The sequence below is a fragment of the Myotis lucifugus genome, unplaced genomic scaffold (assembly GCF_000147115.1).
Source record: "Myotis lucifugus unplaced genomic scaffold, Myoluc2.0 scaffold_186, whole genome shotgun sequence".
NCBI lineage: Eukaryota > Metazoa > Chordata > Mammalia > Chiroptera > Vespertilionidae > Myotis > Myotis lucifugus.
In genome coordinates, this window is record NW_005871234.1 from 1,268,728 (window position 1) to 1,295,478 (window position 26,751).

General features: G+C 54.2%; 2 protein-coding genes across 2 annotated transcripts in view; one reads left to right on the plus strand and one right to left on the minus strand.

Moving 5' to 3' along the window:
• Window positions 1-14,690, plus strand: part of EMX1 (empty spiracles homeobox 1) — a 15,176-nt gene extending 486 nt beyond the window's left edge. The window contains 5 exon segments of the mRNA XM_023760629.1: window positions 2-38; window positions 40-68; window positions 71-142; window positions 5,387-5,571; window positions 14,135-14,690. Coding sequence (XP_023616397.1) covers window positions 2-38; window positions 40-68; window positions 71-142; window positions 5,387-5,571; window positions 14,135-14,302 — 491 coding nt within the window. The 3' untranslated portion in view covers window positions 14,303-14,690.
• A 7,597-nt stretch (window positions 14,691-22,287) lies between these two features.
• Window positions 22,288-26,751, minus strand: part of SFXN5 (sideroflexin 5) — a 103,839-nt gene continuing 99,375 nt past the window's right edge. Inside the window, exon 14 of the mRNA XM_006096762.3 lies at window positions 22,288-25,565. Within this exon, the coding sequence (XP_006096824.1) occupies window positions 25,488-25,565 (78 nt within the window). The 3' untranslated portion in view covers window positions 22,288-25,487. The remainder of the gene's footprint in view (window positions 25,566-26,751) is intronic.

Sequence of the window (26,751 nt, forward strand, 5' to 3'; positions counted from 1 at the left end):
CCGGCGCTGACCGTGCACCAGGCGCACCAGCTGGGCGCTCCCGCTGCAGCCCCCGCACTCCTTCTTCGGCGCCAGCACCGGGACCCTCTGCACTTCTACCCCTGGGTTCTGCGGAACCGCTTCTTCGGCCACCGCTTCCAGGGTGAGTGCCCACGCTGTGCCCGCCTAAGCGGCCGGCCAGCGCCCGCGCTGTGGTGGCGCGGGGGAAGGCTCGGGGGTGCGCGGGGCTATTCGGAAGTTGTTTGGAGAAGGCTGCGGGTCCTCGGAGGCCGACTCCCAAGCCAAGAGAAGAGCCGCGTCAGACCCATCACGCTTCTGCCGCCTTGGGTTCCCTCCCGGAGAACCAGGTTAGGATGTCCAGGCTTTCCTAGTTATGATGCCGACTGGACGCCAAACCCGGGAGCATCTTTGGAGCCTCTCCCGGCGGCCTGTCTTAATCTCTCCTGGCCGAGCCAGTCCCAGCCCGGAGAGCTCAGTGTCCGCCGCCCTACCTCCGCCCCGGCTGGATCTGGGACCGTACTCGGCAGTCATGTCCATCACCGATTCCCAAGGATCCGCCCCAGCTGGCCCGTCCGAGCAGGGCAAGGTCCACCCGCGTGCCTCGGGTCTTTGGGAAGAAGGGACCGCGGGCAGGGCAAACTGGAGAGTTAATGTTCAGTATGGCATTCTCTGCCGCCTTGCGATGTTTCTCAGCAACCTCTGCCCGACTTCTCCAAGTCACACGCGCCTCTTGGACCCAGAGTGAGGAAGGTTTGCGATAGCACACCCGCTTTCTCGCCGTTTGCCTACTCTGGGAGCCCCCCAGGCTGCTGGGGGGAGTGGGGGGGGGGGACTGGTGGTCCTCCCAGGCAGGGAGTGGGGGCAAAAAGCTGGTAAGGTTGTGGGCAGTCCGAGCCCCCTGGTCTTCTACGGGCAATGGGTTTGCTAATGAAGATTCACCCACTGGCCACACACACACACACACACACACACATGTTTCAATTATCTGACTTTTCCCAAGGAGAACTGCATTTGTTGGAGTTCGTTTTCTTCCTTGAATTTGTTGGAGTTTTTTTCCTTTTCTTCTTCTTTTTCTTTCTTCTTCTTCTTCTTCTTCTTCTTCTTCTTCTTCTTCTTCTTCTTCTTCTTCTTCTTCTGTAGCCTTAATTTGTGCAGTAATTGCTTTAGTTTCCGGCTTTATTTGTTAGTGTAGACTAGACCTCAGCCTTGTGAGGTTCCATGGCCCAGAGCTAGGTAACCCGGCTTTTAGTGAAACAAATGAAAAGGGCATAGCTAGAGCTAAGGCTCCCGGAGTTAATCTGGCGGTAAACCCGTCTACACAGTCAAAGTAAACTGGATGTTTGGTACAGTTATCTAGCTAATAGGAGAGAAATGATCTCTTGAAGCGTTAGCTATAGCCGCTTGTTTCACGGGAAGCCGCTGTCCCGGGTCCCGATCTGCCAGACTGTTTTCTCAATCCCTTCTGGCTGGTAGACATTGACCCAATAGATTCCCACAAAATAAGAGAGTGTAATTACTGAAACAAGAATTTTTGTGGGCACACATCTCCCCTGGGGATTTCGAAGACTTGTCCAACTCATCCAGTGTGTGTAGTGTGGGGGGAGGGCGATTTGGGCGGGAAACCTGTCAATTAAAATCAATGTTTACTGATAAAATTGAGTTTTGTTCAAAATTGAGCAAACTCCCTTGGTCCTCCATGGGCTTGGTTCCTGGCCTGAGTCTTGAAGCCCTGTGCCCGCGGACCGATGTGAGAGTCGCGCGTGTTTGTGAACCTTTGCACCAGCTCTGCAGAGGGACTGGTGGAGGGTACAGCGGCCCAGGCGAGAGGGCGCAGCCGGTCCTAAGCCCTGTGATCTCTGCTCAGCGGGAGAAGGCCTCGCCCGCTGCGCCCTCGGCTTCGGACCCACGCGCCCCATGTCCTCCCAGCCATCGTTTTCGCCTCCAGCCTCGCCTGCGCGGGCTCGGGCGCCCAGGGCCGAGGTGCCTCCCTAGAGATCCAGCTCCGGCTCTGAGCATCCCCAGTCAGGCGAGGCCCGATAAATCCTCCGCAAAACCCTTTAGGGAACTGCCGCCGCTCCTCGAGCTATCAGCCCCGGCGGGCACGTTGTCGAGTTGCAAAAACGGTTGGATTTTTCTCCCTAGAACCGTGTCTGGATGCGGAGATGGAGCCGAGTGTGAGCGCACTTTTAAACGCGGAAATTCGTTGGCCAGTGAAGGACTATAGAACCCCGAGACGTTTGGTTTTGGTTTCGGGGCGGGTCAGCGTCGCGCCGGACCCCCAGACCGGTGCGCGCCCCGGTGGCCACGCGCCCTGCGGTCCCAGTGGGGCCTCCGCGCAGCAAGCAGAGCCGGCCCGGGGCTCCCGGCGCCGCGTTTTCTAGAGAACCCGGTCTCTGGGATGCTCATTTCAGCCCAGTTTTAGTGCTAGAAGCGAAACCCTACAGGAACGAACAGGAGCGACTGCGCTGTGGTTCGCTGGGCTTTCCGGCAGCCCCGACCCGGTGCGCAGGGAAGCGGCTTCTCCGCTGAGCGAGGCGGTGGAAGAGGAGAAGCCGGCGCGGGATGGTCCGAACTGGGCGGCGGGATCCAGAAGCAGGGGGCGGCTTTCGAGGCCTGGAGGGAGGTGACGGGGAGACCAGGCGTTGGCTGCCCTTCGGTGTTATGTCCCCGGACATCTGAAACTTTCCAAGCCAGGGAGCAGCGTCCGGAGCGGGCAGTGGGAGACCCTACCCTCTAGGACCCGCGTCGGTAATGGGCCGGCGCTTCAAAGGGCGCCTTTGTTCCGGCAGGAGGGGGATGAGGTTATCTCCGCGGCGTGGCTAGCCTCTCCCTCTTGTAGCCCCAGGTCCCTGAGCCCCGCCATCAGGTCTAGAGCCCCTGGCCGGCCGCCGTCTTTGCTGAAGAGACCGCAGCTCCAGCCCTGGGCCCTTCCCACCGCTAGCTCCCACCTCCAGTTGCCTCGCTCTTGGGAGTCTCTATTGCTAGTTCGTAGCCGGTGCCTTGAAGTGGACCACAGAGAGAGGCTGGAGGAAAGCTGGGTTGGGTGGGGGTCAGTTGCTAGCTCCAGGGAAGGCTAAGCCAGCCCCTTTTTAATCTACTGTCCTTGTCTGAAACTGACAGCCCACTCTCACAGCCCAGAATTACTGGGGGGGGGGGGGGAGACAGACCATACCGTACCCCCTGTCCCAAGGGTCGGGCAGACACAAACCACATTATAAAAGAGCCATCAAGTCACACACACTGAGGCCAGACCACAGTCCTGTGTCCTGTGTCCTCTGCTCCGTATGGCCCTTCACACACCTGCGGCCCATTCACTCCCACCTACGGGGTCCCTCTGCTGCCACCTCACCTCTGACTAGCCTGGGCCAGTCCAGCGGCTGGAGCCAAACCGTGCAAATGCTGGCGTGAGGCAGGCTTTCTTGCTTCCTGCCTGGCTCATTTGTCCAGAGAACACCCTGTTGGGACTTCACCTGGGCTCAGAATGAGGTGTTTCCTGAAGCAGTTTATTTTAACATTGACAAGAGATATCTGCTTCCCACCTATCTCTCCCACCGTTCTCTTGCCCACACTTGAGACTGAAATCCTTATTCCTACCTGGATCAAGCTCCTCCTTTCTCTCCCTCTTACCCCGTTCTGTCAGACCACCTCTCTGGTCATCTGTCCCCTCCACTACCACAAGTTCAACTCTTCTTTCAATCGGGCCCGAGAGTCCGGGGCCTGCCCGTTTTGAAGGGCCCAATGGTCAGGGTGTCCCTCCCTCTATCTTCCTAGTCTATGATTCCCCCTCCCTATTGTAGCAGCACAGGTCCAACCACTTGAAATAGAGAAGGTGACTGGAAATTAGTGACTTCTCCCAGTCAGGGGACTTTGTCTCCCCCCAGGCACTACTAGCCCCTCATTCCTAGGCAACCCTGTTTGCTTGTGTTAGTGTCTGAAGCCAGGGACTTGTAGAAAGTAATGTCAGGCAGTTTCCACCAGCAGAGGGACATGAACCTGGAGAGTTGTAGCAACATCACCTCAATTACATGCCTTGCTTCACTTACAGCCATATTTCCAGAGATGGGAGATCTTAACGGAATAATCTAAACAACTGTCTTAAGAACAAAACAACAGGTCAAATTGAGTCAAACCAAAGGCCATTTCTGAAGAAATTCATTGGATCAGCTAACTCTGTCGAAACATTCTATCTAGGGCTGTACATTATTGGTGGGGTCAGGGGGGACTGTTACATGCCACTGCATGAGAATCCACGGGGGATTTCAGGACCCTTTCGAGTTTGTTAGCCTGTGCCACGGAGCCTGAGGGGGCCTTGTGGGGGTGGGGTGGGAGTTCATGGAGACTGGGACCGCCTGTGCTTAGCTTTTGTAGTTCCTGACCCCACCACCCCAGCCTCATCCAGTCCAATGTCATCCCCTCCTCCTGCATCTGGGGGCTGAGTTTCCATGGTGGCCAATATTTGCAAGGGACAGTCACACTCTTTGAAAACCCTGTATGGGAGATAGGAGGAAAAGGCAGTAGGGAGGCTGGAGCATGTATTTACACACGCCCATGCAGAAACCTATATACCTATATCTATATATATTAGAGAGAAAGATAATATCAAGATATTTATAAACATGCTTCTTTAGCACGGGACTATTCAGGGATGAAGCAAGGTCTTTCCCACCAGGGAGCAGCGAGAGCCTCCTGTGGGAGAGGGTTTTACCTGAGGGGAAAGGGAGAGAGGTGGGGAAGGGTAGAAGAACCTGACCTTAGACCTGCAGGTGCTGCCCGGCCATTGACCTAACCGCTGGCCTATTTTTACCACTTGCAGGGGAGAGCCTGGGCCAGTGGTAGGCATTTTCAAAGGGCCAGTGGCCTGAGCAAGGCTGGTTTAAGTGAGGGGAGAGTTCCTTGGGATTCTTCTAGTTCTTGAATCTGTGTTTGGCTTGGGGATGCCTAATAGCTTCACTGTCCCCCTTATCACCTTTCTGACAACCAGCCCCTTTTCTCCTCTTGATCCACTTTGAGTGAAATATGATGGGTGGAGCAGATGAACAGAACTAAGGGACTTTTCTCTGTCTCGGCCTCTTGGGTTGCTGCAGGCCCTATGGATTTGGGCCCATAGGCGCCTCCCCAGGCTGGGGCCCACCCTTGGCCCATCAGCAGCTCCGCATTTCTGCGTGGCTCCCAACAGGGTACCTTTGGGAGTGTGAAGGTGTTGGGGAGGAGAGTGGACTTAAGGAAGGGGAGGCAAAGGGAGAGGGAAGAAAAAAGGGGCCATGGGTTGGAGAGGGTTTCGGAGTTCTCAAGGGAGTAAGCGTGCGGGCCGGGGATGCCCGCAGAGGCTCACGGCGCCCCTTCTCTCTGTCTGTACCCGCGTGTGTTGCCTCGGCGGCGCGGGCAGCGAGCGACGTGCCCCAGGACGGGCTGCTTCTGCACGGCCCCTTCGCGCGCAAGCCCAAGAGGATCCGCACGGCCTTCTCGCCCTCGCAGCTGCTGCGCCTGGAGCGCGCCTTCGAGAAGAACCACTACGTGGTGGGCGCCGAGCGGAAGCAGCTGGCCGGCAGCCTCAGCCTCTCGGAGACGCAGGTAATAATCACCCCAAGTGGGCGGCCCGCGCTCACCTGGGAGCCCCCATAGAGGTGGGAGCGGGCGGGTACAGGCGTGGCCCGAGTCCTCCCCTGGCCTTCCCTGGAGCCCTCTCCTGCCCAGTTCAGGAGGCCACCCGGCGGCGCTCCCGCGAAGCCCGTCTTTAGAGCGCCCGGAAGGATTTTAATCCAGCCCTAAGGACTCACTAGAAGTGGGGTCAGACCTCAGACCAGGGCCGCTCCGCTCCCAAGCCCGCAGGAGGGGCCGGGTTACCCGTCACTGCCGGGCGCACCAGTGGACACGGAGCCATCGCAGCGCTGTGATCACTGCCCCACTTCTCCCGCCGCTCTTCCCGGCGCTCACGCTCCGGGGGATGCCCAGGCCTTCCCCGCACTGGCTTTGCTGCCGGTCACGGGCAGACCTGGTAGAGGCCTCGACTGCCCGCTGACGCATGTGGTGGGGGGAGAAAGCCCACGTGTCCTCAGGGCAGACACAGCAGAGACAGGGCCTAAGCTAGGGAGCCGCCAGCCGTGCTTGGGGTGGGAGGGCGGCCCTGTCTCCTCACAGGCACGCTGGCAGGGAACCGTGGAGATGGCTTTGCAAATGCGAGGGCATCTGAGAATGTGGAAAGGAGATTCTGGGTGTTTGGGGACTGGTTTCAGTCGCCTGAAGGGCTGTTGAGCTGGGGAGAGACTATACTGCGGTGTTGCTGGGGTTGAACGGGGTGAAATTACAATCACCACGTATTTTTGTCATGGATAATTTTTTTTTAAATTTGAAAGAAGTAGATGAGAGTTATAGGGAAGCAAATTTGGTTTACTGTAAGAAAAGACGTGGCCATATGAATGCTGCCTGGAAGCACGGCCTAAGCTTTCCCTCTGCCCAAGTAGTCTTGCTAGAGGGGCGGGTGCTGCCCTGGGGAGGATTCAGTGTCCTAGGGGCTCTGAAGACCCGCTCCCTTCCGCCCTTGTCAATGCCCAGATTTGCAAATGAGAGAGGTCTGCAAGCTGGCTAGCTTTTCATCCTCAGCTCCGCTTTCCTGTACTACTCGCTCCCTACCCTCCACTACCCCCATCACCCTCCACCTTAGTCCATGACTAGGAGAAGGCGCAGGGCTGGGCTGGGGTGTAGCGGGGGAGGGGGGGGCAGCTTGGGGTCTCTTGGGGAGCAATGAGGGGCTTAGCGGGAGAGTCCAAACTCTGCCTCCGACCTCCAGACCTCACGTCGCATTTTGGTATCTACTAAGGTCCTATCTGATGCTCCAATGCCCCTGTCTCCGCTAAAGGAGAATATATATATATGATTTGCTAGCTGGGCTGTTCTAACCATAGAAATAAAGTGTACAAAACAACGGAGTTAATTCTAAAAACGTTTTTTAAAAAAGATATGTGTTTAAAAACCCACTTAAAAAATAATACCCCCTTTTCCCTTCTGGCAAACAGCATTGTAAATTTGTCTAAAACAAGGTGCCAATTTATGAATGGTGTTTACAGTTAACTTCATTTGAAAAGTACTAGTTATTAAATTTTAATTGCAGAAGTATTTATAATCCCACCACCCACAGATGAACACTTGTTGAAATAATGTCATTGTTTTAAACTTTCAATTTTTTAGCTTGGTGAGAGCACTTTTAATTAATTTTCTTACACTGAATCTAGCTGCCTGTCAGTATTTGCTCCTAACAATGCCAGTTAGTAAACATGATTGTTTCTTTCATTTTTACGGTAAGATGGTTCAAACATATTTAAAACAAACATTTTAAACAGTGTCACTATCAAAACTCACGCCTATTCTTGTTCCGTCTATATAGGTGAGCTGGTTTTAGCATACAGAACACAAACTAACAATAGAACCACAGGAGGTTTGAGCCTGAGAAACCTCCTTGCAGAGGCTGTTTCCAGGTGACAGAGACGGAGAGACTGGGCAGAGCTCCCAGGCAGGCTGCTAGCTGACGGTGATCCTTGGGCAGTGTACTCAACCTCTCTGAACTCTGGTTCTCTCCTCCAGAAAACAGGTTGTTTAAGAATTAAAGGCACTTAATATTAACTCAAATAATATTAATTCTCATTCCCAGTCCTTCCTTTTCCTTTATTTAAAGTGACATATCAAGTTAGTATTACAATAAGATTCAAGTCTAGGCTGACTGACAGTCCAGTGTTCTTTCTGCTACATCCAGTCTCCATTATCATCAGAGCTGTCTTTCTGTCCCTCTCCTAACATCATTTGGACCTGGGTTATATCATTAACTAATGACCTATTCATCTTTCGGTATTTGCCAGGCAAGCTTACCTGTCATTTCCAGCTATCAGCTACTTGTCAAGCATCAGTCACTCCCATCCGCCCCCTGCCATTTCTTTCTACTGTCAGTATCTGTATTTGTCTCTCAGAGCTCCCTAAACTGTCCCTCACAGATAGCTGTTTTATATCTAGCCATTATTTATGTCTGCTCTCATTAAGCTGCCTCACAAAGCTGGTTAATTTATATTTCCTATTTTCTGTTCATGATAATTTTCCTAACAATACTCCTATTTATCCAACGGTTGATGATCTCTTTATCATCTATTTTATTTTATCTTCTGTGTATACACCATCCATGTCAAACTTCTCTATAGACCTTACCAACTTACCAACGGACAGATAGTGTATTCCTACGTCTGCTAATGGCTAGCTATCATTTCCTCAGTTCTGGTTTTGTCTTCTTTCTCGGCCTCAGTTGCAGTATCTGTAAGACGGAATGAAATTAACTCCAGGGTTCTTTCCAGCCCTAAATTTCTGGCTCATCATTATTCTACTTTGTGTTTCTCTAGAATCCCTCCTCTAAGTTCTCAGAGCTCACAGTATACCTCCTACATATAAAAATCCGCATGGGCCTTTGCTATTGTTTAATTATCTGCCATGTCCAAATGTCAGTCTGTAGACAGGTTGTATCTGTCTCACAAAGAAATTTTAAAATACAGACTCCTGGTCTCCACTGAGGAGATCCTCTTAGGAGTTTCAGGAGAGGACCCAGGAAAAGTTTTAAACTGCTCTCTGGGTGATTCTGATGAACAGCTGGCCTGTGTGGGGAAGAACAAGCCTTCCTATTTCTCGCTGTACCCCAGGGCTCCATAAACATGTAATGAATGGATGGGCAAACTTCTCTTGATTGTACACGTATCCATATGTTAATTTTATCAGTCATTTCCCTTGCTCTCTACTCTCACTGTTCTCTGTTTTCTATCTTTCCCTTGCACTGTCTTCTACATTGTTGGTCTAGAATAGAGGTTCTCAACCTGTGGGTCGCGACCCCTTTGGAGGTCGAACAACCCTTTCACAGGGGTCACCTAAGACCATCCTGCATATCAGATATTTACATTACGATTCATAACAGTAGCAACATTACAGTTATGAAGTAACAACGAAAATAATTTTATGGTTGGGTCACAACATGAGGAACTGTATTTAAAGAGCCAGAAGGTTGAGAACCACTGGTCTAGAAGATGATCGAGTTTTATCCATGGATAGAGCTTCTGGGAAGGTTAAGCAAATCAGCGTGTGAGTCTTAATCCAGAGCTCAGGGGTCTCTGTACGCCCAAAGCTTTAGCATGGAGTGTGGGGAGGTGGGCACCCTGAGCGTCTTTGTCGGGGTAAGCTGTATGTGTGGTTGGGAGTAGGGTATTTGTGCTGGGATTACAGTGGGTTTATCCAGGAGGTGGAGGGAGGGGCCCCAGGCTCTTCTCCCTTCTGGCTCTAATCACTTGCTCCTCACTGCTGTGGTGCAGCCCTGGAGTCTGACCGGGATGATGCCCATCCAAGTTCAGTCCTGGTGGTTAGGTCAGATCAGAGCCACGAGTGATGCGAGTGAGTGTTAGTGTATGTGTGTGTGCGTATAATGGGTGTGTGCACACAACGTGGGGCACATGTAGGCTTAGTGCTATTGGTGCTCAAAGGTCAGGTGATATTTCATATGTGCACACCAGATGCCAGCAAGCCGTCATGGAGTGCAGCTTGTGTGCTTTGGTGTGTGTGTGTGAGGAGGGCACATTAGTTTTAGGAGTAAGAGATGCATTTGGTTGCTCCAAGCTGATTGGTCATTGTTTCCAGCTGCCACTCTTGCTCTGAATAGTTCAGCAGGTGTTTCTTGACCCTTCCTGGCTTTAAGTTTGGCTGAACTGTGAGGGGTAATGGTGCAGAAACGTGTTCCTTGGCCTTGGAGATTCCTCATTTAGTGGTGGGACTTAAAACAAAATGCGCACCCTTGTGGGACATGCATAGGATGGGCAACTGGAGTCCCCTTAAAGTCATAGGTATGGGTATGGGTATGGGCTGAGGGAGGTCAGGGAGACCCACATGGGTGATTCACCTGAGGGTAAGGGCAAGCATCCAGGATGGTCTAAGACAGTGGTCGGCAAACTCATTAGTCAACAGAGCCAAATATCAACAGTACAACGATTGAAATTTCTTTTGAGAGCCAAATTTTTAAAATTTAAACTATATAGGTAGGTACATTGTTATTAACTTAATTAGGGTACTCCTAAGGCTTAGGAAGAGCCACACTCCAGGGGCCAAAAAGCCGCATGTGGCTCGCGAGCCGCAGTTTGCCGACCACGGGTCTAAGAGAGGAGAAAGAAGGCTCAGGAAGAGTTGTGGCTATGGTTGATGTGAGGTCTAAAGTGATCTCAGTTTTATGGGGTGAGAGTTGAGCTTAGCATGGCATTGGGCTTGACCTTCAGAGTGGGAGCAGCTCACATGATCACATGATGGGAAATGGAGTCCTCATCCTGTGCCTGTCCCTCAAGGCGAGAGAGCAGGGAGGAGAGCAGGCTGAGGGGTGGCTTGATTTGTGTCTCCAAGCCTCCATCTAGTCTGAGGGTTTCTGTGTCTGAGATGACAGAATAGGACAGGCTTAAGTTAAAGCACAAGAGAATAGGACATAAGGAGGAACTTTTTGTGTCAGAGTTACAAAACTCAAATAATACTGAATACGAGTATTTTAACTCCTTGAGGAGAAGACAGGTATTCCCCTGAAAGTAGGCAGGGGCCAGAAGCCACAGACCCTTCCATTTGGGATGAGCTAAGGTTGGGGAGGGTGGAAAAGAAGGGATCCAGAGCTGGTTCATTCAAACAGCAGAATATTTCAAAGTTAAGTCTGAAATATTGGCTGGAGCTGTAGTTTCCTTGTTTGTTAGTTCATTTGCCTATTTAATCATACATTAATACATGCATGCCTTTATTCATTAAAGTATAAATTGATCAATCCACTAATGCATTGATTCATTCATTGATTCATTCATTCATCCACAGCAGTTTCACCTTCTTTTTATTTAATTAATTAATTTTAATGTTTTTTAATTGATTTCAGAAAGAAGGAGGGAGGGAGAGAGAAACATCAATGATGAGAATTATTGATCCACTGCCTCCTGCACTCTGCGTACTGGGGATCAAGCCCACAACCCCAGCATGTGCCCTGACTGGTAACGGAACCTGTGAACTCCTGGTTCATGGGTTGACGCTCAACCACTGAGCCACACCGGCTGGGCAGTTTCACCTTCTTCATCCTGTCTGACTCAAGCTGACCCTTGTTACCACCAACAATGTCTCCCTCCCCCAGGTTCCCCCTTCAAGTGGTTAATACAGTCCACAACATGGAGAATTAAGAATTGACTGTATTGTAGAAGTGTCCACTGAACTAAGCCAAAAGAGAATCCATTTCTTCAGCCATTAGCACTTTCCAAACCCCCCCCCCCCTTTTTTATTAGGTCTCAATCCCTCTGCCATTGATTCTCTCCTGTTTTCCAGGTTTGGCCCAGAGCATAGGGCTGGGTCACCTCATCTCTCTGTCCAGCTGGCTGAACAGACCTGGAACCTGTCCACTAGGACTCCAAAGCGGACTAACTCACTGCTTTGGTTCTCCAGGTTCCCATAGTCCGGTGAGGAGACAGGTTCGAGCAAATAAATCAGTGCACTGCTGGGGTCACTGTTCCCGAGACAGAGAAAAGTACTAAAGAAGTACAGATGGGTGGTGGGGCAGGGCCAAAGTCAGGACACCTGAGCAGGGTTTTGAAGGCTAAGAGCATTTCAGGTTGGGTAACTCAGGGAAAAGCAGAGGCTCTTGAAAGGGTCTGCCTTATCTGAAAAACTGAGAAATGTTTAATGAGGTAGGGACTTGGGAGACCATAAGGAACCTCTCCCCAACCCCAAGGGGTCAGAGATGGGTGAGGGCTTCCTCCAGCCAACAGCTCAGCTGTGCCTTTGGAGCTTAGAGAGAGGTGTGTGGATATTGGGGTGGGAACAGGTACAGAAGAAGCATGGCCTCCTAAGGCTGGCTCCCACGGAGCTGGTAGCCATACTCTGTGACCTGGTTCCTTTCCAGGTCCTCTCTCCTCTAGAGAAGGGGCTCGGGGTGAGGCTGGGTTGGAGATGTCATGAGTGTCACTCTTATTTTCCACTACACTCAGAGTCCAGTTTCTTTTCTTTTCCAAGTAAAAAGTAACTATTAATTGTTATCAATGATGCATTTAAAAAAATCAGAAAAGTGGAGAAAAGAAAGAAAAGTCACCCATACCTTGGGTACATTTCCTTCTAGTCTTTTCCCCCCATGCATAGATTTTGTTTTTCCATGGTTGTGTTCACACTGTGCCCAAACTGTGCATCCTGCCATTTTTACTAATATTACTCCATCATAAGCATCCCCCTGTTAGTTCAGTCTTTGTAAACAGCATCTGGACATTCAGCCCAAGGCTGTTCTCCAGAAGATAGCCAGGCTGCCCAGGGAGAGGGTTTGCAGCCCTGTTTCTAGACAGCTGACTCCTTGACACTGGTTGTTTTCGTGAAGAAAATATTCAGAATCAACTTTTATTTGGGTCTGCCAGGAGGTTCCACCATTGAAACTTTCCTTCTTTGGGTCAGTGATTCTAGGCAAGGGTAGCAGGTTGGGTCCATTCCACTATAGCTGTGTCTCCTTCCTGGAAGGAGAGATGGGCGTGTGTGGGAGGGAGAAGGTGCAGAAAGGGGCGCCTCTGTCCCTGGTGCAGTCCAGTGCGGCCCTGAATCACCCCAGCAGGCTAGCCATGCCTAACCCTCATTCAGCTCCTTGGGCTCTTAGGAATGCTACCCAGGCCAGCATCCAGACGTGACTCATGTACATGCCTTGCATGGGAAGCAGGGCAAGCTCACCCACCTACTGGATGGCACAGTCACAGCAGGCTCCAGGGTGGATGGGGGGGGGAGGGGCCAGGCTGGCTGCCAAATGGTTATGCTGAGAACCACCCAGGGCCCCATAGCCCTGTGCCCAAGGAAAGGTGGGCATAGAATCCAGAAGCCCTGGGCTTAGAGCATCTGCCATCCTCCCCATGTACCTGAGGCGAGACACACAGGTGAGGGGTTTGAACCCTGCCCTGGACATGGGGGAAGAGGGCCCTCTCCTCCTTTTATTGCCTGAAGCCAGGCCCCTCATCTCTTCCTGTCCTTGGCTGGTTGCTCTGTGTAGCACTGAGCACTGGTGTCCCCACCCTATGCCTATTGCTCTAAAATCAAGGGCAGGGCAGATAGAGCTGTGGAAAGCCTGGTTGGGGGCGGGGGTAGGGGCAGCTCTGGGTTAGGTGGGCTCCATGGAAGGGACAGAGGGGACTGCCTGGGCATTGTGAGGGTGGGGCATCCTGGGCAGGAAACTGCCAACTGGGCCTGGATGCCAGGCCTGATTTTGACTGCCATCGCCTGGCTTTATGGCAAAGGCCGGTGACTGTCACCCATCCTCGGGGAGTAGGGGCTGGAACTGGGTAGTCTTTCTGAGGACTGCCCTTGACCCTGCCCAGGACTCAAGGATCCCCCCTTAGCAGCCACTGCTGCTGCCAAAATCAAGGTGCTCGCCATCACTCCACACATACGGCTTACCACTCACCATCCACACTGGCACCATGGATCGCCCTAGCTGCAGTTGGCACTGCTTGCTTTAGAGTGTGCTGGCATTTCCAGGAAAGCATCCATGCCTTGTAGCCCTGGCCACTCTGCATCACCTTCCCTGAGATGCTCTGGAGCAAAAGCCCAGGAGGTGCCCTGGAGCCCCAAGGGCCCCAGGATGCCTTTCTCCTATAGATGAGGGAATTGAGCCCAGAGAGGGAAGGAACTCGGCAGAGGCTCCTGTCACTGACTCAGGCTGACCCGGTCCACTGGCTGCGCAAGGCCAAGTGAAAAGCTGCATGGTCCAGAGAAGCGGACAGACGGAGCATGCGATGGCTTCGTATGTCCTCTCATTTATGTTCCCATCAACCCTGTGGAGGAGTGATTGTTATCTCTTCTCTAGGAACCATAGAGACCCAGGTCTGTTGGGCTCCGGAGCCTGGGCCTCCCCCTCTGTGTGCTGTGGCTACAGGATGCTCGGCAGCTCCACCACCCGTCCTGTCCCTCTGTCGAGAGGGACAGGAAAATCGCCCCTTTCTGCCCACTGCGTCCTCTCCAAACCCAAGGTGGCAGCTGGCCAGAGAAAAGGACTCTGGCCTCGGTTTCCCCATTGGCTCCCAGCTCATTCTGAGTGCTGAGGTCCTGGCGGCTGTTTCTCACCTGTGCCCCTCCCTCCCTGGCCCAGGTGAAGGTGTGGTTCCAGAACCGGAGGACAAAGTACAAGCGGCAAAAGCTGGAGGAGGAGGGACCCGAGTCCGAGCAGAAGAAGAAGGGCTCCCACCACATCAACCGGTGGCGCATCGCCACCAAGCAGGCCAACGGGGAGGACATCGATGTCACCTCCAATGACTAGGGTGGGCAGCCAGCCGCAAACCCAGGAGAGCAGAGTGCTGCCAGGGCCCTCGGCGGGCCCAACTGGACTCTGGCCACTCCCCGGCCCAGCTGCGGGGAAGCCTCAAGTCACAGCCCCATAGGGCTTGGAGCCTGGGGCAACATCGACGGAGGGACAAGAAATGGGCTGGCTGAGGCCTGGGACTGCTCAACCTTCTCCTCGGAGAGCCTGCCTGCCTGCCTGCCTGGGCAGGCCCACAGCCACTGCTGCCTCCCAGCCATTCTCCATGTCTCTTTTCCTTTTGATGCATTTCTGTTTTAATTTATTTTCCAGGCACCCACTCTAGTTCTTAGTGATTCCCCTGTGTTTCCCTTCCCTATGGGAACAATAAAAGTCTCTCTCTTAATGACGTGGGCATCCAGCTCCAACCCCAGAGCCCGTGAGCTGGGGGTGGTGGCTTTGGTTTCTGGGCCACTGGGCACTGGCAGAGCAATCTTGTTCAGGGCCTGGGAGCCTGGAGTGGGGCCTTAGAGACTCAATTTATGAACTCCTGTCCTTTGTTGGTCATCGACCTGGCCTCTAGCTCCAACTCCACAACAAGAGAAACTGAGGCTAGACATAGGGAAGGACGACCCTGTACATGAGGGAGGCTATGCTCAGGTCTCCAATCGTGTTGAGCGATGAGCATCAGGTCCAGGTGGGTCAGGGGAGACAGAGACTGTGCGTACTTCCCATGTTTAGAGACTCTTCCTTTGAGGAGAAACCAGAGGGGAATAGGAGTACTGGGGATTGGGTGGAGGAGGCACCCTTCACAGAGGCTGACAATCCCAGCCCCACATCCTGGCCTGACCAGGATGCTAACCTGTCCCCAGAGAACCTCCTTGTGCAAATTAAAGTTTCAGAGAAAGGACTTGAGTGTGGGCCTGCAACAAGTGCCCAAGGACGCAGGGCCTCCCAGCCTGGGAGAGAACGCCAAAGCAGGGCATGCCAAGCTCTTCAGTCCACCTGCCCTTCAATATGTCCACTTGTCTTTCCTGCTTTTCACACACCAAGGTTTCTTTCATTCCACAAAAAGCAAAACCCATATTCCTAACAGCCTTTCCCTGATGACATCCAAGTGGTCCCCAACCCTCTGCTGATGCTGATGGCAGTCAATTGCTGCCACCCACTTGTGGCCAAACTTAACTGCCTCTCATCTGGCTTCACCTCCCTGTCTTCTGGCCATTCCTCCAGACTCCCTTGCCCCTCCCTGCCTGCATCTGGGTACCCCTGACACCTTCTTTGGCCTCTCCAAGTCCTTCCTTGCCTCGTCACCTCTGCCCACCCCAGGGTCAGTCCTGTGCCTTTGGCTTGGGGCTTCGCATCAACTGCCAGGACTTGTCTTTGGCTCCCTGGTTCACGCCTCCAGCTGACCTGTACTGAGCTGCAGGCCCCCTGAGCTAGCCACCAGCCGTTTGGTGTACTCCCTGCCCCTCGGCACCTCAAACCCAGCGCATCTCTCCACCCTTTCTGCAGGATCGCCCACCTTGGCAATTGGCCAAGGTTTTGTCTCTTGGGAAACAGTGTACAAGGCTCCTGGGGTGTTGGGAGGGGAGGGGAGGAACGGTAGGAATAATGAGGTTTGTGTGGATGTCAAGGATGAGGCCCACTTCAAAGGAGGCCCTCCATGCTACGGCCAGGCTTCTCTTTCTCAGCCCAAATAGGATCCTGTCTCCCCCTTCCTAAGTCCCCAACTCTCCCTAAACTTCTTCCCCACCTGACCTCTCCTACATCGCTCCTGGTACCTTCTGCTTCAGTCTCACCCATGTCATCCCTGTCCCTCAGTGAGCTGTGGGTTCTGCCGTGCCTTTACTTACATAGTTCTTGGTGCCTGGAATGTCCTGGTGGCTTGGTCAATGTTAAAGTCATTGGAAAGATGTCCAAGGCCCAGCCTTGTTGCTGGGGGCACACCCAGGGATCCAAACACAGAAGGTCCTTGTGCTGGGACTATGAGCATCTCACTCGGGACTAGACACCAAAGGGTTAAGTCCCATCCCAACACCCCTCCCCGCATCAACCAGGAAAATGCGTCCCTCACATCCTGCATAAGACCCGGTTAAACCTCAGGTGGACTCTTTCGCTATCAGGCAGGTGGGATGACCTCTGGGAAGCTTGTGTGCACAGGTTGGATGAGGGTGAGAAGAGGAGACATCCCTTTGGCATGAGTAATGGGGGGGTGGGGGCAGAGGAATGGGTGAGCCGTACCACTCAAGATTCTCTCTCACTTGGTAGGGAAAGGGTGCAGGGAAATCACAGCAGAGCACCCCCTGTCATCCCGATAAAGAGCTGGAAAGGACCCAAGGAAACCTGCCAATCTTCCTAGGCCAGGCCTGTGGGGGGTGGGGCGGGAGTCCCCGAGCACTCCCATCCATCCCCCGTGTTGTGCCTCTCCCCACAGACGGTAAATATTGGTGTTGTGACTTCATTAATAAAGGCTTCTGTGAGCCTGAAAAACATGGAATCAGGATGAACTATTTTCTGAGCTGTGGGCTTGCCAGGTTTGCTAATTTGGGAGTTTTTGGGCCCTCTCCAGGGAACAAACCAAAGTCTCTCTCAAAGACACACAGATGCAGCCAGGAAGGGGAGCAGAAGCCTCGGAATGATGCTCCCTTCCCTCCCCGACCACTCCTCCCCCTGGAGACCAGGGCCTGCAGGGGTGAGGGTGGTGGACAGGAGCTGCTGGGTCAGACCTCCCCTGAAGCAACCTGCTGGGCCATAGCCGTCAGTGGTGCTGGCCTCCGGGCCTGCAGAGTCCAGTGGGCTGAGGTGTGATGAGCTCCTGTGAGGACCCACGTTGCATGCACTGAAGAGGAGGGAATACCAACACCGGGGAGCTGTTCGTAACTCTTGTGGCCCAAGCCCTGGGCCTCACAACCAGGGAAGGGTCTTTACACATCCTCTTGTCCTCGAAACTTTCCGGGATTGGTCCCTCGGGCCTCCACAGCCGCATGGCTCGTGCTCTTAGCATCTCTGCGCTTGGCTTACACCAACTCCTCCTCACCAGGGCTGTGATTGCTTCCCGTGGGGCTTTGTGGAACTCTCGCCTCGAGACCGGGGTTCTGGCCAGGAGGGAGCCAGGCTGGGCCCACAGGCCTCTCCCAGAGCCCGAGCTCCAGGGCAGCCATGCAGGGGGAGGGGAAGGGAGGCCAGCAGGCTGAGCAGAGCAGGCCCAGCCAGCTTTCCTGTCAGACGGGTGCTGCCAATTCGGAGCCAGACATCAGAACAGGTTTAACCAATTACCCGAGCGCCCCATCTGCTGTCTGGGGTGTGTGTGAGGGTGAGTGCATGTGAGGGTGTCTGTCTGGTCTGGGAGGGCTGTGGGCGTGTGTGCATGAGTGTGACTGTGTGGGTGTGTGGGGGCGGTCGGCTCTGCACGTGGGCAGTGTGTGGCTGCGTGTCCCAGCTGTACCCCCTCATTTGTCAAAGACTGTGGCCACCAGCTTATGGTCTTCCTGTCTCCCCAAGACCTCCACCCAGCACCCCAGCCTCTCATTCCCTCTCACCTCATCACCACCCACTCTCAGGCCTTATCAGAACCCAGAATTGTAGCTGCTCTCAAATCCCACATTCAGCTGTCCTTTCCTACCAGACCCCATGTTCTTCCCGCTCACTCAGTTTTCCTCCTCCTCCGCGCTTTGACCTCATGAAATTCCCCTGCCACAGGCTCCTCTATTCTCTCTCCAACACCCTCTGTCCCACTGTTCCTTAGTTGTACCCGCCTGGCAAAATCCCAAACTTGCTTGAACCTGTTTCCTTGTCTGCCCTTGCAGCTCAGTCTGTAAGGACACCAGGCAAGCTTGCTCGATGGCCCCCCCTGGAGGTCGAGATCCCAGCCTCAGCTGAGGCTCACCCCTGTTGATAAGTCCTCTCTCATTCTCCATAGGGGAAGTCTCAAACGGTCATCCTTCTCCTCCTACCTCCTCTCCCTCACCCTCAGCAGAGGACTTGATTTGCATCTTCAGAGAGAAAAAGGCAGCAGAGGAAGAGAACCCCTTCATATCAGTCAGGGGCCTGCAGGAAGAGACGGCCCCTTCAAGTGGGGCACTTAGAGGAGAGTTGAATAATGAATTTTGGGAAGCCAGCAGAGATGTTGCAGTGTCCCAAGGCCAGTAACAATGGGGAGCCCACACAGCCCTGGTAAGAGGCAGGAGCACTTACCAGAACCTGAGAGGACAGCTGGGCGGAGAGGGCCCCAGCTGGGGCTGCAGCCTTCAGTGGCAGGAGGCCCGCAGACTGCAGTGGAGATGGGGGGGAGGGGGGGTAAGGAGATAAATCCCCCAGTCTCACTCTCCTCCAATCACCAGTTTCCTAGTGGTGATTCCCAGTGGTGGGAGCCAGACATCAAGTCCATTTGAGCCAGCCTTTGGGATGGAGAGCTGATCTGGAGGGTCCAGGGAAGCTAGCCTCTCACCCTGCAACTTCCCGCACTCACACCCACACCGCCTGCTTCCAACCCATCCTCTCCACCTGCCTCCTGTTACCACCCAGACTCCTCTCTCCTCAAGGAGGATCCTCCCCGCACCCTGGAGGACCTCACTCCTGGGTGGCTCTTTTTCTTCTCTGCCTTTACAGTCTCTTCCACTCTCACCCATTAGAGTTTCCACAGGTCTGAGAGTCTCCCGTCTAAAGCCCTCCCTTAGCCCCATGTCATGCTGCAGCCATTATGTCTCTCTGCCCACCTCACAAGAATTTCCTAACAGGCACTCAGTGGGCGTCCTGCTAACTTCTCAACCAGGAAGATCTGACTTTTGCCCTCACTGCACTCCACTGAGATCCTTCTCTGCAGGTCCTTGGTCTTTATCTTCCTTAAACTCTCAGCACCGACTAAGTATGTGGACAGCTTCTCCTACTTGAAGGATGCTCATCCCTTGTCCTCTGGGATACCATGCTCTCCTTATCTTCCTCCTACCTCTTGTTTCGTTTGCTAGGGCTGCCATGACAAGCACCACAGGTGGGGTGGCTTAAACAACTCCTCTTCTCACGGTTCTGGAGGCTGGAAGCCCACAGTCAAAGTGCCAGCATGGTTGGTTTTTGCTGAGGCCTCTCTCCTTAGCTTGCAGATGGCTATCTTCCTGTTCACATAGAATTCTCCCTCAATACTTGTCTGTGTCTCAATTTCTTCTTTTTTTTAAAAAAAAATATTTTTATTGATTTTTAGAGAGGAAGGGAGAAGGATAGACAGATAGAAACATCAATGATGAGAGAATCATTGATGAGCTGCCTCCTGCATGTCCCCTACTGGGGATCGAGCATGTGCCCTTGGCTGGAATTGAATCTTGGACTTTCTGTCCGCAGGCCAACAGTCTATTCACTGAGCCAAACCAGCTAGGGCTAAATTCCTTCTTCTTATAAGGACACCGGTCATATTGGATTAGGACCCACCCTAATGACCTCATTTTACCTTAATTACCTCTTTAAAGATCCTACCTCCAATACAGTCACATTCTGGGGAATTAAGATTTCAACATATGAATTTGGGGTGACAGGATTCAGCCATTAACACTTTTCTTGGGGCTGCACTTCTTAGCAACCTCCTGTCTCTCTGTCCAGGCCTCGGAGATAGGGACTCCTCAAGGTAACATCCCAGATCTTCCTCTTCTCACCTCACATACTACCCTGGGTGGTTGCGCGGTCCGTTCAGCTCCAGGTGTTGTCAATAAATACATAACATGCCAGTCTGCATATCCAATCTCGAACTGCCTCCTGAGTCCCAGACAAGCACCCATTCATTGTCTCAATATCTCAACTTGGTTATCTTGCAGGAACCTCTATTAACTTGTAAAACAGAGTGCATTACCTCCTCTGCACATTTGTTCTTCCCTCTCTGTTCCTTAGCACCAAGAAATGGCACCACTATCCACGTCCTCAGCTGCCTGAGCGGGGAACTTGGGGCCATCTTTGACTCCTCCTCTTCCCCACAGCCAATCACCAAGAGCTGAGCAGTGGTGGTGTCTTCACTTCTCTCCATCCCCATCCCATGACCTGGCCCAGCCCCCATGTCCCCTCACCTGGGCTGCCACCATGGCCTCTTCCCTGGGCTCCCCAGCAGTCTTGCCAGAGTCCACGCTCCACTCCACTCTGTTGCCAGATGAATCCACTTCCCCACTGAAAGCCTCTGATGGCTCCCAGCTGTCCTTGGCCCTGCAGCAGCTGGCCCTCTTCCACCTCCAGCGTCTTGCCCCCTGTTCTCTAACAACTGAGCTTCTGGCAGCTCAACCCTGGACGGAGCGAGGGCCCTGCTTACTGTCCCTCCCTCTGCCAGGCTCACCTGGGCAGAGGAGAACCAGCTGAGGTGGCAGGGGTCCGCCCCCTTCCCTCACTGCCTCGCTGAATTGCATGGGCTCTTCAAGGAGGTGTCGTCTGTCTATGCCTGTTTGCCCATTTGTTCACCTTCTCTTTCCTCTTTTCCCCTTCCTTCTCTCCATCCTTCCATAAGGCCCAGGGAACTGGGGGTGGGGGGAGCCCAGATTCTTGCTCCTTGTGGGGAAGGAGCCAGACTCAGATCTTAGACAAGGCTGCCAGCAGCTAGTGCACCTCAGAGTGGGGCATGGAGAGGGAACACTTCTCAGCTACAACCCAGAGAGTCACCTGGAAGCATGGGCATGTGGGGCGGGAGGGGGGAGGGAAGGGGGGCCTTGTGGGGAGTGGCTGAGAGGTTCCTGTTTGGCAGGCTAGCCAGTGACATGGGGATGGGTGAGATGGCAGGAGCGGCAGCAGCTCTGGGGACTGGGGGAAGCTGCATTCTGAAATTAAGGCGAGGCTCCCCAGCGCCTTGGGAAAGGGTCACTCATCACTGCCCTCATCCCCAGCATTCGGACTCTCTGTCTAACCACGGCCTGAGTGGGAGGAGGGAGGCCCCAGGGGCCAGCAGGTGGAAGCCACATTCCTGGAGTGTTAATGATCGCTGGGCAGGGCAGGAGCTGAGACCCCAGACCAGCTAAAAACAACAAACAGCTCCCAGGAGGGATTTGTGTCTGTCCCGAGAGTCAAGGATTTCCGACACCCGGATGGGGGTTGTGGCCAGTGGGGCTCTTAGCAAAGAAATTCCCCAGAGACCAGAAGCCCCCTGACCCAGGAGTATCACTTTGGATCAGACCCTTCCCCCATCCCTTTCCCTCCTCCACCCTCCTAGGGAGGCCCAGCACCCCTGACACTGGGGAGGTGAGAGGAGAGTCCGGGTGAGTTCCTCACCTAGTCCCTCTAACCTCTGTCCACCAGTCCAGCGAACAATGCAGTTCCTGGCATTTTATCGCTAAGGACACCACGGCTCTAAGAGAGAATATGCTCCACACACATCTGACCCAAGGAATGGGTGAATGAGTGATGCCGGGGCCAAGCTGGGGCCGGGATCCGGGCTGGCCAGACCCCAACCATAAACCCCACCTCCACTGCATGGTCACCCTGCAGGAGTGGAAGATGCTTGGAGGTCCCAGAGCTGTCAGGAGGCAGCCAAGGCCTGGCCCTGAGGGACTGTGGAGGAGTTAGAAGGGGCAGAGTTCCCAGGGCTGGTGCTGGACACACTGTGGACATCAGGTACCTTTCCACTTGGCTTAAACCTTTCCATCCTTTGTAGCCTCTCTTGGCCCCCAGGCAGTGCAGAATGACCCCCCCGCCCACCACCACCACCACTCTCCCTTCTAGTCCCCTTGATATAAACAGTAGGAGAATCTACCGAAATCCCTTTTCTACTCTAGTTCCTTGCAGTGGGGCCCTTAGTAAGTGCCCAGCAACCGCTCTGCAAAAGGGGGTTCCTTCTGCAGAGTTTCAATTCACCCCCGTTGTCCAGCTTCCTGCCCTCACACGCTCTTCTGTCCTTCCCTCTACCCTTCCCTCTGACCCCTCCTGAGCCTGGGTCCACGTCTTCCTCAGGGGCCTTCCTATAAAATCCTGGCCTAGCCATTGGCTTGTTCCCACTGTGTTTCCCTGCTCCCACCTCTCCACCCATAATTCACAAAGCCAAGCCTTGATGCTTTAAATCCATCATTTATTGCCCACAGTTCATTAGTAGTACACAAATCACAGAGATTGAGAAATTTTCTGAGAAGGTTAAAAAGACACTGCAAAGTAACCTGGGTATGACCGAGGCCCAGGGCTGGGAAACCACCTTGCTTCTGTCCGTGGGCCTGTTTCCTCTCAGAACCCCACCCTTCTGCCAGGGTAGAGGCCCAGGATAAGAAACAGCCCCCCCCCTCCCCACCTCCTCCCTAATCAGGAGGTGGAACGGGATGCTGGCCAGCCATCCTGACATCTTGGGCTTTTGGTCCCTGCACATGCGGACAGTTCTCTGGAAACGGGAGAGGGGCATCCCAAGCCTTGAGGAATGTTTGAAGTGACCAGAGGAGGGCCAGGCAGATACACCAGAGCTGGAGAATCGGCTGCAGGTATGGCCTGGATTCTGGCACCGCTGGGCCAGCCCTGCCCTGACTCAGCCTGCTCCCCAGACATGAAACCATCTTCCCATGAGGCCTCCCTTCCTCTGGCCTCAGCTGAGAGGGGCTGGATGTGAACTGAAAGTTTCCCCTCGTGGTGTGTTCTGCAGCCAGACCAGGGCCTAGCAGCACGGCTCGCTGAATCTCTGACACCGTCACCCTGAGCTATAAGGATCCTTCGCTGCCACCACCCCTACCAGGAGGAGCCCCCTGAAGTCACCTGACACTGCATTTGGGAGCATCACCGGAAATCATCTGGGAGATACAGTAAATAGGTTATGAGATGCAGGGGCCACAGGGCTGGGCCGGGGCAGCCAGCCCAGAGGGGAGATGGAGAGATCCCATCTCTGCCAGGCCTCTGGAGGGGGTAGCGGGGTAAAGAGCTGGGGGGAGCAGTTTTGGTCCCAAGGTAAAGTGCACAAGAATAAGACCCAATAAGCCCTGGCCGGTTTGGCTCCATGGATAGAGCATCGGCCTGCTGACTGAAGGGTCCCAGGTTCGATTCCGGTCAAGGGCACATGCCCAGGTTGTGGGCTCAATCCCCAGTGGGGGGCATGCAGGAGGCAGCCAATCAATGATTCTCTCTCATCATTGATATTTCTATCTCTCTCTCCCTCTTCCTTCCTCTCTGAAATTAATTAAAAATATATATTTTAAAAAAACGACCCAATAAGAGGTGAGGTGGGGTGAGTTTGCAAAAGAGGCCCCAGACGTGCCCAGGCCCCAGTCGCTGGCACGTTCACATTATGGCGGGAGTAACGCAAAAATACCTGTCCCTCCAACACCGAGGCAGCCCTTCCCTCTGCTGCTCTGTCTTCCATGCGTGTCGCTGCCTCTCCCCTTCCTGACGGGCAGTGGGTGGGCTGCTCCTTGGGAGAGTGGGGGCCCTCAGGGCTGCACCCTGCAGAGCTGGCTGGGAGGCTGCAGGGCCCGGCTGGGAGGTGAGGGCAGCAGGGGCTTCTGGTGGGATGTCTGGGGCCAATGCCTGTAGAAGACCCACCTTGCCACAACTCCCCCCGCCCCAAGGGGAGCAGAGCCTGTGGCCAGGCCTCCACTGCCCGGCACTGCCTTTCCTTGCACGTACCTGTCCACCTCCAGCCATGTCTCCCCAGGTGGAGTCAGGCACCAGAGGAGGGGAGGCCCTGAGGCTGCATGTTGAAGGCTCATTCCAGTTGGGATCAGGTGAGAGGTACCTTGAGACCCATGCGTTCTCTTTTGGGGCCTTTCAGATGAGAGATTACCCTGTTCACCCCAACCAGGCCCTGATTTCCTCTGCAGAGCTCTCCCCTTTCCTGGCCCGAACTGGAAGGGAGGCAGCAGCCGGCAGCCAGCAGCTAGCAGCCAGGGGCTTCAGAGGCCAGTGCAGGGTGAGAGGCGGCATGTGGGTGTGGCTCCCACTCCAGCCCAGGCATCCATACTACCTCCTCCTTCACAGCTGTAAAGTGTTTGGCAAAGGTCCAGTGCTCCCAGGAGGTGGGGTCACATACACAAGAGCAGAGTCCGGGTCCTGAAGCCAACTGCTGGCCGTGCCCAAAGGGACCCGTCCCTTTCCCAGTCCAGTGTCCGTGTTGGGATGACCAGCATCTGAGCGGGACAGGCAAAGACGGGATCTAGCTGGAGGAGCAGGCGGGAATCCCTTGATCCAGTCCTCGGGTTCCAGACATGGGGGTGGAGGCTCAGAGAAGGAAGTGGGCTTGTCCAAGGTTACGCCGCCGGCCAGAGCCAGCACCTGCTTTGATTCCCAGGTTGATGCTTCCTCTCCGATAGGTGCCTAGAGATCTGGCCTTTGTACTCTCAGGCACAGGCCCTCCTGCTCAGTGGCCGTCAGCCTGGCTCCAGCCCCACACTCGGCCCTAATGCCCAGTTCCAGCCTGGTGCCAGGGAGGAAGATCTTCCTGCAAAGGCCGGGCTGCATGCCCCCGGCTCCTGCCCAACATCATTCCTTCTTGGGGCTTCCTGCCTGGAGCTGGGGTCATCTCAGGGGCCTCCCATATATCAGGGCTCCATGAAGGGTGATGCCAGCTCGTGTGTCACTGGGCTTCGTGTAGAGGAATCGGTTCTGCAGGTGTGGCCTGGATCTTGAAGGCCGGCCACACTCAGAGCCAGCTGCCCATGGGACCTTCCAGAGACTTCCAGTGCTCCTTGATTTCCTGGGCCACCTCCTGAGGACCTTAATCATAGCTGGCTCATCCGACGAGGTGTAGACTACCTCCCCTCCCTTCCCTACCCCTGAACACCCAGGGAGACGTCGGTCTTGGCCACAGCAATATCTTAAATCTACCAGCCCCACCACCAAGCCAGCCAGCTCGCCGCAGGCCTACCCCTACTCCCACCACCAGACCACCACCTGGGCAGCTGCAACCAAGGCTTGATTCTGATAAAAAAATAAAAATAAAAATAAAAAGTATAAAAGGATCCTAATTCTACCCTGTGGGCACTCTACAATTTTTCAGCTTCACACATAATTGTGCTGAGTAGAGTTTTGGCAACCCCACGTAAGGCCCAGAAATGCACTTGATTATTTGTATAGGAAATGTGTCAGAATTCCTCTCCCTTATGTTAACAGGTGAATAGATTAGTCTCCCTACCACTGTGGATGGAGACCCCCCCGCCCCCAGGTGGCCCAGGACTGGTGGGGCCAGCTTGCCCTCCCTGCAGGCGCTACTCACGAGACCTCCTCCCCGCCCCCAGCTCCCCAGGCTGGACCAGGCTGCATCCCCAGGCCAGCCGGCCACCACTCACAGCCCCTTGTTGTACACCACTGTCCGGCTGCTGGTGGCCTGGGCAATCTCAGGCTCTAACTGGGATGTTTCGATCTGAGGAGAGAGAACAGAGGGAGGAAAGGTGAGGGGGATGAGAGGGGAGGGGTGAGTGGGGAGGCTGGGAGTAGCAGTTAGGACTGCTCTGGAGCCCACAGTTGCCCCTGGCACCCCATCTTTAATTTTTTCTGCCCTCCTGCCAAGGGGCTCACAGTATCCCTTCCTGCCCAGGCCTCTTCCTCGGACCGTGTGTCCATGCAGGTGAGCATCCTATGCTCTGGCCTCTGAGTTCTGTACTTCTCTCCAGTACCTTGTCCACTGTGCTGCACAAATGCCTTCCCAGGGCCACACCCTGGACCTGGTCACCACCCAGGGCTGCTCTACCCAAACTCCTTAAATCCAAACCCTACTCTCTCAGACCCCAATCATTCCAGCACCCCACTCACTCTCCCTGTTTGACCCCACAGACCCCCATCATTCCAGCACCCCATTCACTCTCCCTGTCTGTTTTCTTTTAATATATATTTTTATTGATTTCAGAGAGGAAGGGAGAGGGAGAGAGAGAGAAAAACATCAATGATGAGAGAGAATCATTGATCGGCTGCCTCCTGCACACCCCTACCAGGGATTGAGCTCACAACCCAGGCATGTGCCCTGACCGGGAATTGAACCATGACCTCCTGAGCCATAGGCCGATGCTTACCCCTGAACCAGGCCAGCCAGGCTCCCTGTCTGTTTTCAGACCACCGAGACCCCAGGGCCCAGACTCTCTACAGCTCAGCTTCCCATTCTCCTCCTCTAACCTGGACGTGAAGGGCTATCATTTCAGCCCCAGATCCTTCCAGCCCTGACTGGCTTTGGAGGAAAACCATCATGCAGTCTCCTTGTCTCCACTTGAACCTGACTAATGGAGACATTCAACATTCAGGGTCCATGACTTTGGCTGGATCCTCACAGTAGCCAGCAACACCCTCACCCCCTGGGCACATCGCCAGTCACCTCGCTCTCCCATTTCTCCACAGGGCGTCTCCTCATCCTCAGCTCCCCCCTCACCCTGAGCAGATGAGCCTGCTTCACTGCCTCAGGGGAAAACAATAGAAAGGCGTCAGAAGGGAACCCATCCATGTCCCCATCTCTCATCGGAAAACTCCAGCCTACTGTGTCCACACTTTGCTCAAAACTTGTCCTCCTGGTTACCCCACCCGCCCCCTTAGAGGTTCGTCCAAAACCCAGCTTCCCCCCG